At 45.7% G+C, this 15,955-nt stretch overlaps 1 protein-coding gene across 2 annotated transcripts in view; it reads left to right on the forward strand.

Moving 5' to 3' along the window:
- Nucleotides 1-15,955, forward strand: part of LOC104876865 (neuron navigator 1) — a 96,980-nt gene that overhangs the window by 41,921 nt on the left and 39,104 nt on the right. For both annotated transcript variants that reach the window (XM_033762158.1, XM_010645102.3), the window contains exons 2-4: nucleotides 12,995-13,133; nucleotides 13,534-13,831; nucleotides 14,824-15,517. In XM_033762158.1, coding sequence (XP_033618049.1) covers nucleotides 12,995-13,133; nucleotides 13,534-13,831; nucleotides 14,824-15,517 — 1,131 coding nt within the window. The remainder of the gene's footprint in view (nucleotides 1-12,994; nucleotides 13,134-13,533; nucleotides 13,832-14,823; nucleotides 15,518-15,955) is intronic.

The raw sequence follows: 15,955 nt of genomic DNA on the forward strand, positions 1-15,955 counted from the left end.
AGTCTCAACTACATAGTGAGACCCTGTCTCAAAAAACAAAAACAAAAAAGAATGGGGCTGGAGCACACATTCACTACTCCACAGGGCTGCCTCTTGTCCTTGAAGGTGAATTTGATGGCTCCCCTGAGAATTTTTGCCAGTTCACCAAGAGGTTCCTAGGTTTCTTTCAGTCTTGAAGAATTCCCATTTCCTGGTGTGGAAACATCTGAACTACAGGAGAAGGCGCCTTATTTTTTCATCCCTGCCCCTGTGATAGAAGTGGTGGAGGGGAAAGGCATGAGGTAGGCAAACAGGGAAATCTCTGAAACTAGAGAAAACTCCAAACAAATTGCGGCCAGCAGAGTCAGCGTTCCTCACCCACAGTTGGTCCTAATTAAGGAGACTCCCGTTAAACAGCTCAACTTTCTGCTCTTGATCCTCTGCTCTGGCCCTGCCAGCTGACATGGCAAAGCTTTCAGCCACATCTCGGAAACAGCCTCTCATGTCTGTCTTCCCCCCGTCTTCTCACTTCTCCGTCTCTCTCCCACTACCCTGCAATTACCCTTTCCCACATTAAGATCCCAATAAAATATATTGATACCTCTAATCCAATTACATCCATCCCGGTCCACAAAGTGCTCTCCAAGCTGCTTGCAGGGCTGAATAATTGCGTATCATGTCATTAGGGGAACATACAGAGAACTGATTTCATCATAGAAAGATGGAATTTCTCTGGGATTACTTTGCTGCCAACTTAAAGCAGCAATGATGATCCCTTCCACCACTTCGCTTGTCTCTTTGGCATCTCAGTCCATAGCTTCTATGATGCCGGGTGGATGGATTTTTTTTTTTTTCTTTTTTCTCATAGCTCTAGGGATTGAATCTGGAGCCTTCACACCGAGCTACATCCCTAGGGTCTTAGTCACCAAATTGCCCAGACTGGACTCAAATTTGTGATCCTCCCCCCACAGCCCGGGGATTATTATGAGCATGCACCAACCACGCCTGGCTGGAATTGGGTGTTTTATTTCAGCTACAGGGACCTACGGTATCACTGTTTAAATAAACAACAACAACAACAAAAACCTGGTGTTAGTAAGTCTTTGGATTGGAAACAATTCTGAGTCAGGGAGGTGGGGTCGATGTTTAGGACAGCTCAGAGGGAGTATTAGTGTGTATATGAACAAGTTAATTTTCATTAGTAATGGTTGTGACAGTCTGCTCAGGCTACTGTAACAAAAATACTGAACCACCAGTACGGGTGCACCAAATAACAGAAAGGAATTTTCTCCCAGTTCTGGAGGCTGAGAGTCTCCAAGATCAAGGTCTTCTGGCGACACCCCTTTACCTGGGCGTGCACAGCCATTGTCTCCCCATGGTCTCCAGTGGACTCCTCTGCTGAACGACAGCAGTCTGGCTGATGTTTCTTCTTCTTCTTCTAAGGGTATCAGTCATGATATGAGTACGGCCGCACCCTTCTGACCTCACTTAACTTTAATCATCTCCCTTGAGACTCTATTTCCAAGTACCGAATAGAATAGTCATAGTTGGGAGTTAGGGCTCCAACATGCGAATTTTGGAGGAACATGATTCCATCGACAAGAATGGTCCAAGTTTGGGCCTGACAGTATGGCTCAGTGTAGCGTCTGTGCTTAGCAGGCGTGAGGTCTTGAGTTCAGGGTCTAGTGCACCTGTGTGAATGTACACACAGCCCTAAGCTTTAAAACTCTCTGGGGCAAAATTTAAATGAAACAGTCAAGAAGGCAGGGCTTGGCCAGGCGTAGTGGTGCACGCCTGTAATCCCAGCACTCCGGAGGCTGAGGCAGGAGGATCGCTGTGAGTTCGATAACCCTGGGCTACTAGGCGTAGTGGTGCACGCCTGTAATCCCAGCACTCCGGAGGCTGAGGCAGGAGGATCGCTGTGAGTTCGAGACCACCCTGGGCTACATAGTGAGTTCCAGGTCAGTCTCAACTACATAGTGAGACCCTGTCTCAAAAAACCAAGGGGCGGGGGGAAAAGAAGGCAGTGCTTGAGGCAGTCAAGATGATAATTTCAAAGATATTTTTCTGGATCACAGATACATTTCAGGATTTGAAAGTGTGGTCAGATACCTGAAAATGGAGCATATTCTGTATGTAACTGTAAGGGCTTCCAGTTGTGCAGACCATTAAGTACCTACCCCATGCTAGCAGACTGATTCCTCTAAAAACCATTCTTTTGCCACAGGTGATAGGGTATTGGTCCAGAAACGTCATTTTGTTTTGACTGCATGGGGTTCTACCTAGAACTAGATTTTTCTCCCACCACTAACTGGGCATGCTCACAGTGCTCGGAACTTCAGAAGGGAAGAGTTGACGTGAACTGAAATTGGGACTAAGGAGACAAGTTTTCTCACTTTTTTGCTATATCAAGCGTCATCAGAAATAACAGGAGAAGTGCTCTGTGTGTATATTTTGGTGGCTTTTTATATTTTTGGTGGTGTACTGGCTCTGTGTTTATTTACTCTAACTCCTTCCTAAATGCTGCAGGGAACTTTGGTAGTCACTGTAGAAATTATAGCTGAGTGGTTTAAAAGAAAAAAGGCAACAGTGGAAATACATGATTTCAAAATTGCACAGAATGGCCAAGGTAAAGCAGGGCATCGGGGCATACTTTTCTTGACTTTCTTCTCTGCTGGGCTTCCTCTTCTGGAAATATTTCCAAAATTGGTAGAATTAATTTTTTTTCCAGTACTAAGGGTTGAGCCCAGGGCCTTTGCACTGAGTTGCATACCTAACCCTTTTTAATTTGAGACAGAATCTTGCTAAAGTGCTAACCTGCCCAGGCTGGGCTTGAATTTCCTGCTTTTGTCTCCCATAGTACTGGGATTACAGACTTAGGACACTATACCCAGCCTCTAGCCCCATTTGCCCACTTTTTTGAGGCAGGGTCTCACTAAATTGCTAAATTGCCCAGGTTGGGCTCCGATTTACAGTCTTCCTGCCTCAGCCTCCCAGAGTTCTGGGATTACAGACAGGAACCACCATGCCCAGCTGAATTTAATTTTATAATCTTCCCAGTTGAATCCAAATAAGAATTCATCCATGAGTGTTGCAATTACTTTAAAATGGTAGACTCCAGCCAGGTGTGGTGACGCACGCCTGTAATCCCAGCACTTGGGAGGTTGAGGCAGGAGGATCACTGAGTTTGAGACCAGCCTGGGCTACATAGTGAGTTCCAGGTCAGTCTCAACTATATAGTGAGACGCTGTCTCAAAAAAAAAAGGTAGACTCCAAAATTTTGGTGACTTGTTTTCTGTACTTTTTCAGTAACGTGTAACCAAGCTGTAGGATTTGGATCTGAATTTGGGATCTTTAGTCCATTGTCCATTCATAAAATTTTTTCAGCACTTGAGAGTTGAAAAAATTAATGATAGTTCTGTGATTCAAACTGGAAGTGAATTTAACAAGTTACTGGAACCATTTGTTTTCTTGAAGGACTAGAATAATGTGAGTTATTGCCAATGTATCAAGAAGGCCAATAAATTTTCCTAGTTTTACACATCTTCCAATTTCGTTCATGTAAGACCGGTCGCCTTGTTCTTCTTGGTGATCCTTACCCTTGATTAAAACTTGGCAAACTCTTAGGTCAAAAAAAATTTACATTGGCGTCTTCTCTGCTCCACCCTCTCTTCCTCTAAATATCTCACTCTGTGCAATTCAGCCTTTCCTCCCATTGCCTGGCTTTGTTGGCCAGCTCAGCCTAGCTCTCTGTGATCCCTGCCAAGCCGCAGACACGTAATGCAGCCGACATTCTATTCCCCCTTGCACTTGGAGTTCTCTGGGGCCACATGGGGGTGGGGAGCAAGAGCGGTTACTGCCTATGAGACCTTTGGCAGTTTCTCTAGGTGGTCATGATGCGTTTATAAACAGCATCATAAAGTTGCCCAATTTTACTCTCATTCTTCTGTTATCTTTTTAAAATCTCTTGTCATTTTTAATTTCTTGAATGCTCCCTGAGAACTGTGGCTAATAATTCAGTGTGGGCACCAAGCAATTCTGCCACATTTGTGCCTGCAGGAGAAGGAACAGATGAAGCTTAGCTACAGCCTATAGCTTTTTTAGGTCATGGACCAAGTGTAACCAGCGTGGCAGCTAATGAACTCCAGCTCTTCAGACTGACTCGTAGGGACCAAAACTTTCCTGTTGAGGACAGTGCTTTCCAATAGAAATGTAATGCAAGCCACATATGTAACTTTAAATATTTCAACAGAAATAGTTTAAAATGTAAGACAGGTGAAATTAATTATGTCTTGTTTAAACCAATATATCTGATATATTACTTTTAATATATGATGAATATAGAAATTGTTTTCAACACTGAGGATTGAACCTAGAGCCTTCACACTGCCTATATCTCAGGCCCTGTTTTATTTATTTTATTTTTGAGACAAGGTCTCTTAATTTCCAGGGTGGACTCAAACTCATCATCCTGCCTCATCCTCCCAGAGTTCTGGGATTACAGGCATGTGCTGTCATGCTGAATGTAGAAATCATTAATAAAATGTTTGCAGTCTTGGTTGGAATTAGCCACATTTCCAGTACTCAAGAGCCATATACTGTATTGCTAGTGACTGCCATAATAGCACAGATCTAGATCACTTCCTTGTTTACAAAAAAAAAGTTAGTCCACTTGCTGCAGGGACCAGAGACAAGCATCTCTGACTAATTCCCTCATTAGGGACCCACATCTGCATGACTGTCGAGTGACCCTTGGGGAAATAGGGACTATCAACAAAGTATCTCAACTCCAGGAATGGGCTTGAAGAAAGTACAGAAGACAAAAGGAGAGTCGGGTATCTTGGAAACTTGGGATGGAGGAGAGTCCCAAACATGTTTTTTTGTTCCTTAGATGGGCCAGACTTGGCTTAGCCTGGGGTAGGTTTTCATTTCAGTCTCCAATTTCAGAACTGTCTCTTTCTATTAAGAGTTTAGAGGGCTGGGGATTTAGTTCAGTGGTTCCGCTGCCTGCCTTGCAAGCACAAGGTCTTGAGTTCGATCCCCAGTACCACACACACACACACACACACACACACACACACACACACACAAAGTTTAGAATCTACTGCCACACTTTTGTAACAAACAAGTACTGAGCCTTCTACTCATCTGGGCTTTTGGGAGCTCTCAGCTACCAAGTCTGATTCACATCTTGTCACTGTGGCCTCTTTACCTGCCTAGCCCAGCAAGCAAGACCGTGTCAAGGGTCTCGGTGATCTTTTACCCCTCTGCCTTCCTGATGTTTGTATATTTGATAGAATAGTACACACCGGATTGATGCAGTGGTGAGACTGAGAAGCCTAACAACTCTAACTCTGGCTTCTTTTCGTGGTTGGTCTGGGATGGTTTGTTTTGTTTTTTTGGTTTTTTTGAGACAGGGTCTCGCTGACTGGAACTCACTGTATAGCGCAGGCTGGTCTCAAACTCACAGCAATCCTCCTGCCTCAGCCTCCCGGGTGCTGGGATTATAGGCGTGCGCCACCACGCCTGGCTGGTCTGGGATTTTTTTCCCCTAAAGTTGGGTGCATTGTGCAAGGAAATGGCTTCTAGCTGTCTTGGAATGTGTGTGTTTCCAGTGTAGATAATGAGGATAGTTCTTCTCTTTCCTAGATGGGAAGTTGGAAGTCCTAGGTATCTCCTAGAGAGATATTAGGCTTCCAGTTCCAGAAACTGTACCTGGAAGTAAGGATAATTCCAAAACAAAGCAGCTTTTATCACCAGCCTGTTGTACTGCAGATATTTCTCCACCCTCAGGAGAGAGTAAGCTTCCTTATCCATTAAGTAGTGAATAATGTGAGAAATTTACTGAGTCACCAGCCAGACATGTTCAAGACGAAAGGAGAACCCACTCAGTGTTCACGGCTGACTCTTGAGAACCATGCTGTGACAGAGAAGCAATGAGGATTCTTTCCTGTGTAGTCACAACCCAGTCCACCCCTCCAGTTAGCGCACACCCTTGACCCTCTGGCTGGCTGCACACTGCCTCGGCCATTCCAGTTCCCTGGACTAGCGGGGCCAAAATGTGGGGAGCAGACAATGTGAGAAGAGTCTAGGAGGGGTGGCCAATCTCAGCCAAGACCTGTATTAGCGGTGATGCTTTTCCCAGAGGGGAGGAGTGTTCCCTGCCCTGTGCGTTGCCACGGGTCTGCAGGGACACAAACAGAGCAGTGTTCAGTGGAGCTGGCCTCCTCACAGTCCCTCTTTTCATCCCACAGAGGAGATGGGGTCCAGCAGAGTGTCCTTAGACTATGCTATCAGTGCTGGGAAGTGGGCATGAAAACAAGAAGGGTATCAGTCGCCATTCTACAGCCCCAGATGAAGGACGTTATTTATTCTAAGAAGAAGATGGCACAGTGTCATAATACTTGGTCATTCTTACCCTGACAACTGGAATGAGCTAGATAAGAAACAAACATGGTGACTTAAAATGTGTCTATGTATATTTGTGCAAATACATATTTATGCAAACATAATGCAAAGTATTCTACTTGAAGTAAATTCCAGAAGGGGATGAATCAATCCTAGGAGAAAAGCAATGATGCTTGGCTGTTTTTATCCTAGGGTGGTGGCAGGAGGAGGAGCATCCTAGATAAGGATAAGGAGAAAGTAGCTGAACTTCACAGAAACTTTGGAAGCCTACCTGTGGGCTGGCCGCAGTCACTGAGCAAGTGCAAGTGTCCAGCTCAGCCCAAGACAGTGAAACCCACGAGCAGGGCAATGCAGGGAAAGACCCTTCCAAAGCACAGAGGCCCTTCCCTGAGTGCATAGGCGTGGTCGCCAACAGCAAAGAATGCCACAGCAGGACGTAGAGCTGATGGCTGGACTTTGTGGCCTAGAGATCCCCAGTCCTGCTGAAAGGACAGTCCTGATCCTGCCCTTGGAACATTTGAAACCAGTGGAAAACGGGTTTCACCGAAGCTACAGACAGCCTATACCCAGCTCTACTGTAGTTTAGACTGGGCTGCAAATGCTAGCAGCCCAAGAAAGGAAAAGAGTACCCTTTCCTAGGAGTACGTAATACCGTATAACAAAAAGTTATAATACTGAAGAAGCAACAGAAACATAGGACAGAGGGGATACACAGATAACTTGATGTTCAAAATAGCAGATAAGGATTCTTTTTTATAAATGTGTTTAAGGACCTCATAGAAAAGACTAATTATGCTTGTGAATAGATAAGGAATTTCAGCACAGAGAACTGAAAGCTCTAAAAAGAGAATGTTTATAAATCCCACCCCAAAGCAAGGATTATTTAGAAACAAATTACTAGTCCTTTTTGGAAAATATATAAATAGTAGCCCCAGAGTCAACCCCTTCCCTGAGCTTCTGCATGCCCACTTTGATATAAGCCAGGAATTCCAGGCCACGAGCGAGTGCCCACTGTGCAGGAGATGGTGTGGGACAGGTAGGGAGGCGCTGAGAGTCCTGGCTGGCTGCGGAGTCGAGCCCGGAGAAGAGAGGGGAACATAACTGTTTCGGGGCAGAGCACCCAGACAGGGCCCAGGTGAATACGTAGAAACCTGCAAGAGTAAGATTTCTTTCAGCAAAGAAGATCACAGAAAGCCTCGTGGGAGACTTGATGTTTGATTTGGACCCTGAGGAAAGGCAAAAAAATGCTTATGTGAGACAGACAGACCAGGCTTATATCGATTGATGTCACATCCTGTGGTCATGTGGGGACTCCAGAGGCTTCAGAGCACACAGGCCGTGCACACGAATGACGGGACTGGCCCCTCCTGAAGACCTGTATTTCCAGAAGGGGCTGAGGTGGAGGAGCAGGTCACCTAGTAGGAATCCTAGGGCACCCAGGAGGTAGGAGTTGTGGAAATGGAAAAAGGGATGAGTGTTGTTTATCTGTACTCTACAGGGCAAAATCATGTTTCTGGAGTTTGTCAGGGAACCAAGTCACTTCCTTCTTTGCATTCCCTTACATACATTGTCTGCACCTCTGTTATGGTATTTATTTCATCTATGCATCTTTATCTACCTCTAGGTTAAAAGCTTATTTTGGGGCTGGGATTTAGCTCAGTGGTTCTACCACCTGCCTCGCAAGTACAAGGCCCTGAGTTCAATCCGTGGTACAAAAAAAAAAAAAAAGCTTATTCTTATGTGGAAAGCTATTTATTTTTGGATGTCATATAGCAACTGGCCCTGTGCCTTATGACAGGGGAGCTCAATGAAAATCTGCCCAACAAACTTTACCCGAGCCAGAACTAATAGGACTTGAAAGCAGGTAGTCTCACTCTGACTTCTGTGCGGTTAATCACTGCACTGTTTTAATGATGGCTCCTGGATATGTTGATTAATGAGTGGTAGAATTTTTTATTTTATTGACAACACTGAAGGACTAACTGAAGCTTTTGTGAAGTGCTGCACTTTGGGGTGATTAGTTTCTGGTAGTATCCAGTGTGTGATAGGAGGAAAGATCGATAGAGGGGGTCCAATAAGAAGGCTGTCACTGGACATGGTGATACACAACTGTGATCCCAGCACTCTGGGAGTCTGAGGCAGGAGGATTGCATATTTGAGGCCAGACTTGGCAATTTAGTAAGACCTGATCTCAAAAAAAAAAAAAAAAAAAATAGAGGATTTAGCTCAGTGTAAAACCCCTGGGTTCTGTCTGCAGAACAGGAGGAGGAAGAGGAGGGAGAGGAGGAGGGGAAATGGAGAACCGCTTTCGTAGTGGTTTCAGTGAGAAGATGAGGCTGTGAAGCAGAGCAAGGCAGAGGAATGCAAGGGAATGGGTAGCTTGGGAGGCGGTGGTCACACGGTCAAGGAGAGCCCTGGATGAGGAGAGTGAAGAAGAACAAGCAGCTGAGGGCACCCTAGGAAAGAAGAAAATGGCTGTTTTTCTGTGAAATAGGGCAAGAGAAGTGTAAATATCGGAGGGTGGATTTGAGGAACAGTAAATGGGAAAATAAGTATCCTGTGGAGGAAATTCTTAAAATTTCCTCTCGTAACCTGTCCCAGCACTCTAGAAATATCCACTGACACGTAGCATCATTTTCATAGTCCTGTCTATGTCTGACCTGACCCTCACAGATGCTTATGTAAACTCATTGCCTCTTCTGAGGGTAGATAAACATGTCGCAGTGCCACTGTTCTTCTTCTTCTTTTTGATTTTTTGAGACAGGGCCACGCTCTGTAGCTCAGACTGGTCTCACCTTGTAGCCCCGGCTGGCCTTGAACTCACAATCCTTCTGCCTCGCCTCTCCAGTGCTGGGATCATAGGTATGCACCATCATGCCTGGCTGGTGTCATTGTTCTCTCTCTCTTTTTTTTTTTTGGCACCAGGGATCAAACTCGGGTCCTTGCACTTTCAAGGCAGGCGGCAGAACCACTGAGCTAAATCCCTGGCCCTGGTGTCATTGTTCTTATAGGAACTTTTGCAGAATGGAAACAACTACACCATTTCTCTTTCATACCAGTTGCCAGTTTGGAGTTGTTTGGGTTTATGATGAGATTAGATTATAAAAAGAATAGTAAGGTCTCTGAGTTTTCTGATTTTTTTTTATTTTATTTTTATTAGTATACCATCAAACGATTGACTGGTTGATAGGTAGATAGGACAGACAGACAAATAGACAGAACTGGGGATGAGGCTCAAGGGAAGGCCTTAGGTTCAGTGCTCGGTACTAGGGAAAAACAAAGAGGAGAAAGAGTGAAGGGGAAAAGAAAATTTTTTTAAAATGTGAGAACATTTCCCTGAAGGTCACGAGCTTCCAGATGTAAAAGGATCCAGAATGGTACTAACTCAAAGTATATCATTAATGATGTTTCAGAACACTAGGAGGTGCTAAAAGTTCCAGAAAGGGGTCAGGGATTTAGCTTAGTGGTTCCACTGCCTGCCTTGCAAGCTCAAGGACCTGAGTTCAATCTCCGATACCAAAAAAAAAAAAAGAGTTCCAGAAAGGAGACAAAGAAGCAGATCGCATACTAAGCACAAGGAATCAGAATGGCAACTGTAGAAGCAAGACGGTGGAACAGTCCCTTTACATTCAGAACAGACATTCTCATCTTAGAAGTGTATGCTAGCCTAAATCTCACATGCAGAGGTACAATAAAGACATTTTATGACATGTAAGATTTTACAAAGTTTACTTCCAAAGCATCCTTTTCCAGTAACCTAATGGAAGATACTTCGCTAAAACAAGAGAGTGAACTAGCAACGAGAAAGGCGAAGATCCAGGTTAAGTCAGGTAGAGAGAATCTCAGGTGGATAAAGTGTGGTCCCACAATGTCAGCACTCAGCAGTTCGAAGAGGAACAGCTAGAAGACAGAGAGATGAATAGGCTATGTTTTGAAGGAAGAACAAAGGAGTTACCTTGACAGTAAAACCAGAAGTGAAGAAAAAGGGCACCCCCCCATCCCAGTACTTGGAATTGAATCCAGTGCTTACAACCCTAGCCATTTTGAGACAGGGCCTTGATAAATCCCTAAGTTAGTCAGGTGGGTTCAAACTTGCAATGTTCCTGCCTCAGCCTCCCAGAGTGCTGGATTATAGGCATGGATAGTTTTAAGGAATATCTGAACCATCAATATTTATCACTTTTTCTCTTTCTTTCTTTTTTTCTTTTCTTTTTTTGGAGACAGGGTCTCACTATATAGTTGAGACTAACCTGGAACTCACTATGTAGCCCAGGCTGGCGTCGAACTCACAGTGATCCTCCTGCCTCAGCCTCCCGAGTGCTGGGATGACAGGCGTGTGCCACCACACCTGGCTGTCTTTCTATTTTTTTAAAGAAAGGAAATATGCTCCTGCAGTGAGGCCCCTCCAGTAGAGATACTTAACCTTTAATGACAACAGAATTTTTCTTTTGTTCAGAACCTGGAAAAAAGTTTTGCTAGGAAATCTTTAAATCCTCTAACCAACCTTCCTTCATAACTTTAGGCTTATAATTCCTCATAGTAGGGAAAGAGCTCTGGAGGAATGTCTTTAGCAAGGACTGCCTGAAGCCTCTCTTAGAAGAAAACACCTCCTGTGTGTCAGTATCAGGCCTGCCATAAATGTAGAGCAAAAGAAGGTTTCTTCTGGATTTCTAGCCTGCAGCAGTATTTTTTTTTCTTTTTTTGCAAGAACCTATCCATAAAAAGGGAGCTTTCTTTTGCTCCAGAACCTTGATTACCAATAATTAATCTCAAATGAAAGGCTTGAAGTTATAGGCTTCCTGTGCCTTTGACCTAAGAGAACTTGCTGTGAATGGTTTGTTTGTTTGCTTGCCAAAGATCTTATCTTGACTGAGAAGAACTGATAGGATCCTAAAATCAGCACTGGTCTTTCCTCAGCATCCTTTCTCTACAGAGTGATAGCCCTGCCCGAAGGACAGTTTAATATGTATCATGGTGGGAGGGCGTCATTTGATAATGACTATCTTTCATAGTAATAAAATTTAAATAACTCAGTAGTGCATCCTAATCCCTGTACTTCCTTTGCTCTTTCTCAGTATATTTGGATAAATCACTACAGAACAAACAAGCCAACTGTCCAAACCACCCACTTTCCTATTCCCAGCACATGAATTAGAAGGAGGCCACAGAAATCCAGGCCAGGCACTTAGAGGACTTGTATGTCTAATTTTTGTTCTGTGATCTGAAACTCAAAATAAATTGGAAAAGAAAAATTTTCCAAATACCAGCTAATTCAGGGAGAAAACATTTCCAGCCTCTTTAGTTCTTGCACACATGCAAAGCTGATAAACCTACTCTGAACAGATACAAGGATTTAGAGATTATTTCCTGTGAGTGCAATCAGATACTTACATAAAGCAGGCTTACTGACCTCCTGTGTTCAGTTTTAGATTCTTAAACTGGAGTGAAAAGCTGAAGAACTTCTTAGGTAAAGACTTGAAGCACACAGCTTCTGAAGAAAGTTTCTAGGAGACAGAATTTGGCCTTAGAAAATACCATGATGAAGTTGGGCGTGGTGGCACAAGCCTTTAGTCCCAGCACTCTGGAGGTTGAAGCAGGAGGATCACCACAAGTTTAAGGCCAGCCTGGGCTACATAGGGAGTTCAAGGCCGACCTGAACTATGTAGTAAGACCATGTCAGAGAGAGAGAGAGAGAGAGAGAGAGAGAGAGAGAGAGAGGATAAGTGTTTAGAAACATGTGAATAGCAAACAAGTACAGAGAGAAGAAAGTGGTAGGCCTAGCAGAAGATGCTGTTTGGTTTGGATGTTAGGAGAATAAACTGACTGCGAAGCTTGTCAACTCCAAAAATTGAGCAGCCAAGGGAAGGCAGGAGAGCCCAAACCAGGAAGATGTGGAGGCTACAGTAGATTCACTTCGTGCACCAGATAGAGGTGTTTACGGAGACAGATGTTGAACAGCAGTCTCTCCTCAATTCCACAATCTGAATTCCAAGAAATTGGCAGAGAAACGAAGCCGTTCTGCTGGAATCTGGCCCCTCTGCCGCAGCACCCTGAATTTAGCTCATTTGCCAGGAGAGCAGCACGCGCTGTTTCAGAGCAGCGCCGTGTGTCCCGGTGGGTGAGCTGTGTGAGAAGGGCAGCGATGAGACGTGATAGGTCTGGAAGCTCAGAAAAGAGAAATCTCTTCCTGGCCCTCGTCACCTGATAAAATTTTACAAAGGTGGTGGGGAAAATACATGAGGACCACATCTAAAAATAAGCAAAAATAGGGCAGTTATGAGAGTGGAGGTTGTTTATAGAGAGAGGAAATTGGTCTGTACGATTAGATGTATCCAAGAGTTACCTCGCCTTTATACTATACCTTTCTACTAAGGAAACATAACGTCCTCTCTTGCCAGATAAAGACAGAGTCTCTTCATTTTAGAAAAGAACATCACCAAATGACGAGGCTCACGCCACCCTTTGAATTACTGGTAAACCTAGGACGGACCTTCAGGCTTTCTCCTTTCACAAGGATGGTGTCAAGTCGTTCTTCCATCGTTATAAAAAAATTACCTCTTGCTTGGCTTCTGTTTGAACTGCGGCCTTCATCTCTCCTTTCCTGCAGCTGGGATGAAAGCAGCTCTATCAGCAGCGGGCTCAGCGATGCCTCGGACAATCTCAGCTCGGAAGAGTTCAATGCCAGCTCCTCACTCAACTCCCTCCCAACCACACCTACTGCTTCGCGCAGGAACTCTACAGTAGTGGTGCGTGGCTTTGCAAACACTGGGTCCCCAGCTCAAGATGAACCACAGGGTGTGTGCGCGCTGGGCGGGCACATGCACACACACACAAACATGCGCACGCACATGTGCGTATACTGGATCCCATCAGCCTTTGGCCAGGTTCTTTCAGAGCTAAAAGCAAAAAGCTAAGGCATCCAAGCAGTCACAGAAGACAGTAAGTGTTGTCCCAATGCCTGTGTTTTTTACTCATACCCATCTGGGGTGATACATGTAAGATCTGCTTCGGTTGGTAGACACCCTGGGTTGACTTCATACTCTGGGGGGAGCGAGGTCACTTTCCAATGAAAATAAATCCCATCACCTGTTCATGCTGCCTTCCCCACATAGTGTCACACTCTGCCTTTTTCTTTCTTCTCTTTAGCTACGCACAGACTCAGAGAAGCGCTCCCTGGCAGAAAGTGGGCTGAGCTGGTTTAGTGAATCAGAGGAGAAGGCCCCCAAAAAGCTGGAGTACGACAGCGGCAGCCTGAAGATGGAGCCTGGGACTTCGAAGTGGCGGAGGGAGCGGCCTGAGAGCTGTGACGACTCATCCAAGACTGGGGAACTGAAAAAGCCCATCAGCCTGGGACACCCTGGTTCCCTGAAGAAGGGCAAGACCCCCCCGGTGGCTGTCACTTCCCCCATCACTCACACAGCCCAGAGCGCCCTCAAAGTCGCAGGTGAGCCTGGGCCAAAGGCGGGGACAAGGGCTTGATGGTCGTTAACCCACAGGAGGATAGCAGACAGTGCACAGTGCTTTGACACGCACCGTCTTCTCTGGTCTTCGAGGCATCTTCTGAGTTAGGGCATTACCAGCTCCATTCCACAGAACAGGAAGCAGAGCCTAGGGGTAAGTGGCTGGGCTAAAATCACACCACTGGTAAGAGGCGGAGGAGGGAGAGAATACGCTATGTTCAAAGACAAGTTTGACCTCTCCGCAAACACTTCCCATTAGTTTCTTTTTTTCCTGTCCCAAGACGACAAGACACTTGCTTGCCCTCCCAAGGAGGACCTGGGAAAATAATAAATCAAGCGATGACGGCAAGAAATTGTAGTGCTCCCAAAATTGGCCCCTTGGGTCACTTTAGCCCTAATCAACATTTTCCTCTGGTCTCTAATTACCAATAGGCATTGCCTCACCATATTTGATCCCTTCTCCTCCTTTATTTCCCTGCACCTCCTTCTTGATCATCTTTGTGGTTGCTTCTGCCACCTAACCTGAAATAAGTCATCCTATGATGGGAGCAGAAAATGGCAAAAAACACGAAAAAAACCTAGCCTCCCCACCTCTCCCACCCAGAATTGCTGTGGCAAGAAACTTCATCAGCTTATTCGGTACCTGCTTGCCATATTTAGGCCTCTCAAGTTCTACAGTACATTGACAATGTTCTCTTGTTCCACAGAGAGAAAGAAAAAGATTTTTTAAGATACTGGTCAAGCCCGTAATCCCAGCCCTCTGGGAGGCTGAGGCAGGAGGAGGATGGCAAATTCAAACCCAGCCTGGAAACTTAATGAGACCATGTCTCAAAATCTAAAGAGATACATGAAAAGGGCTGGAGATGTATCTCAGTACAAAGACCCTGGATTTAATCCACTATTACTACCAAAAACAAAAAAAATAATAATAATCGTCAATGAGAGCTGCTCTTACCTCATTTTTGCCCTCTCGCAGGTAAACCTGAAGGCAAAGCAGCAGACAAGGGTAAGCTTGCGGTGAAAAATACCGGGCTACAGCGCTCCTCTTCCGATGCTGGCCGGGATCGTCTGAGCGATGCTAAGAAGCCCCCTTCGGGCATTGCTCGCCCCTCCACTTCGGGATCCTTTGGCTACAAGAAGCCTCCTCCCGCCACAGGCACAGCCACCGTGATGCAGACTGGTGGCTCAGCCACTCTCAGCAAGATCCAGAAGTCCTCAGGCATCCCCGTGAAGCCCGTAAATGGACGCAAGACGAGCCTAGATGTGTCCAACAGCACAGAGCCCGGATTCCTGGCTCCTGGGGCCCGGTCCAACATCCAGTACCGCAGCCTACCGCGGCCAGCCAAGTCCAGTTCTATGAGCGTGACCGGTGGGCGGGGTGGACCGCGCCCTGTGAGCAGCAGCATTGAGCCCAATCTCCTCAGCACCAAGCAAGCAGGCCTTACTCCCTCCAGACTGAAGGAGCCTTCCAAGGTTGCCAGTGGGCGGGCCATGCCAGCCCCTGTCAATCAGACGGATCGGGAAAAGGAGAAGGCCAAAGCCAAGGCAGTGGCCTTGGACGCAGACAACATCTCCTTGAAGAGCATTGGCTCCCCGGAAAGTACTCCCAAGAACCAAGCAAGCCACCCCCCAGCCACCAAGCTAGCAGAGCTGCCACCAACCCCTCTCAGGTACCCAGAATGGGCACTTTCCTCCCTGCCTGCCTGCTCTCCCGTTCTTTTGCATATCCTGTCCCTCCTTAGACTAGGTGTAGCTTGGCCTATCCACTTCCTCTCAGGCCTTTGCATGGTCTTTAGCCTCCCCTCCCTTCTATGCCAAGTATCTTTCAAAACTGTATTCAAGCCAGGAGCAGTGGTACACACCTGTAATCCCACTACTCTGGAGGCTGAGGCAGGAGGTTCGAAAGTTCAAGGTCAGCCTTGGCAACCTATCAATACCCTGCCTCAAAATAAAAAATATTAAGGGCCAATAAGGGAGCGTGTAGTTTGGTGGTACAGTGCTTGCCTAGAAAGTAGGTTTTGGGTTCAATCCCTAGTACTGGGAAGGAAAACAAAAAGAAATAGAAAAATGAAATTCCAAACTTGATTTACTCCTGCTATTCCCTGATC

This window comes from Fukomys damarensis, unplaced genomic scaffold (genome assembly GCF_012274545.1).
Source record: "Fukomys damarensis isolate Sample0158 unplaced genomic scaffold, DMR_v1.0_HiC HiC_scaffold_11, whole genome shotgun sequence".
Taxonomy (NCBI): Eukaryota; Metazoa; Chordata; class Mammalia; order Rodentia; family Bathyergidae; genus Fukomys; species Fukomys damarensis.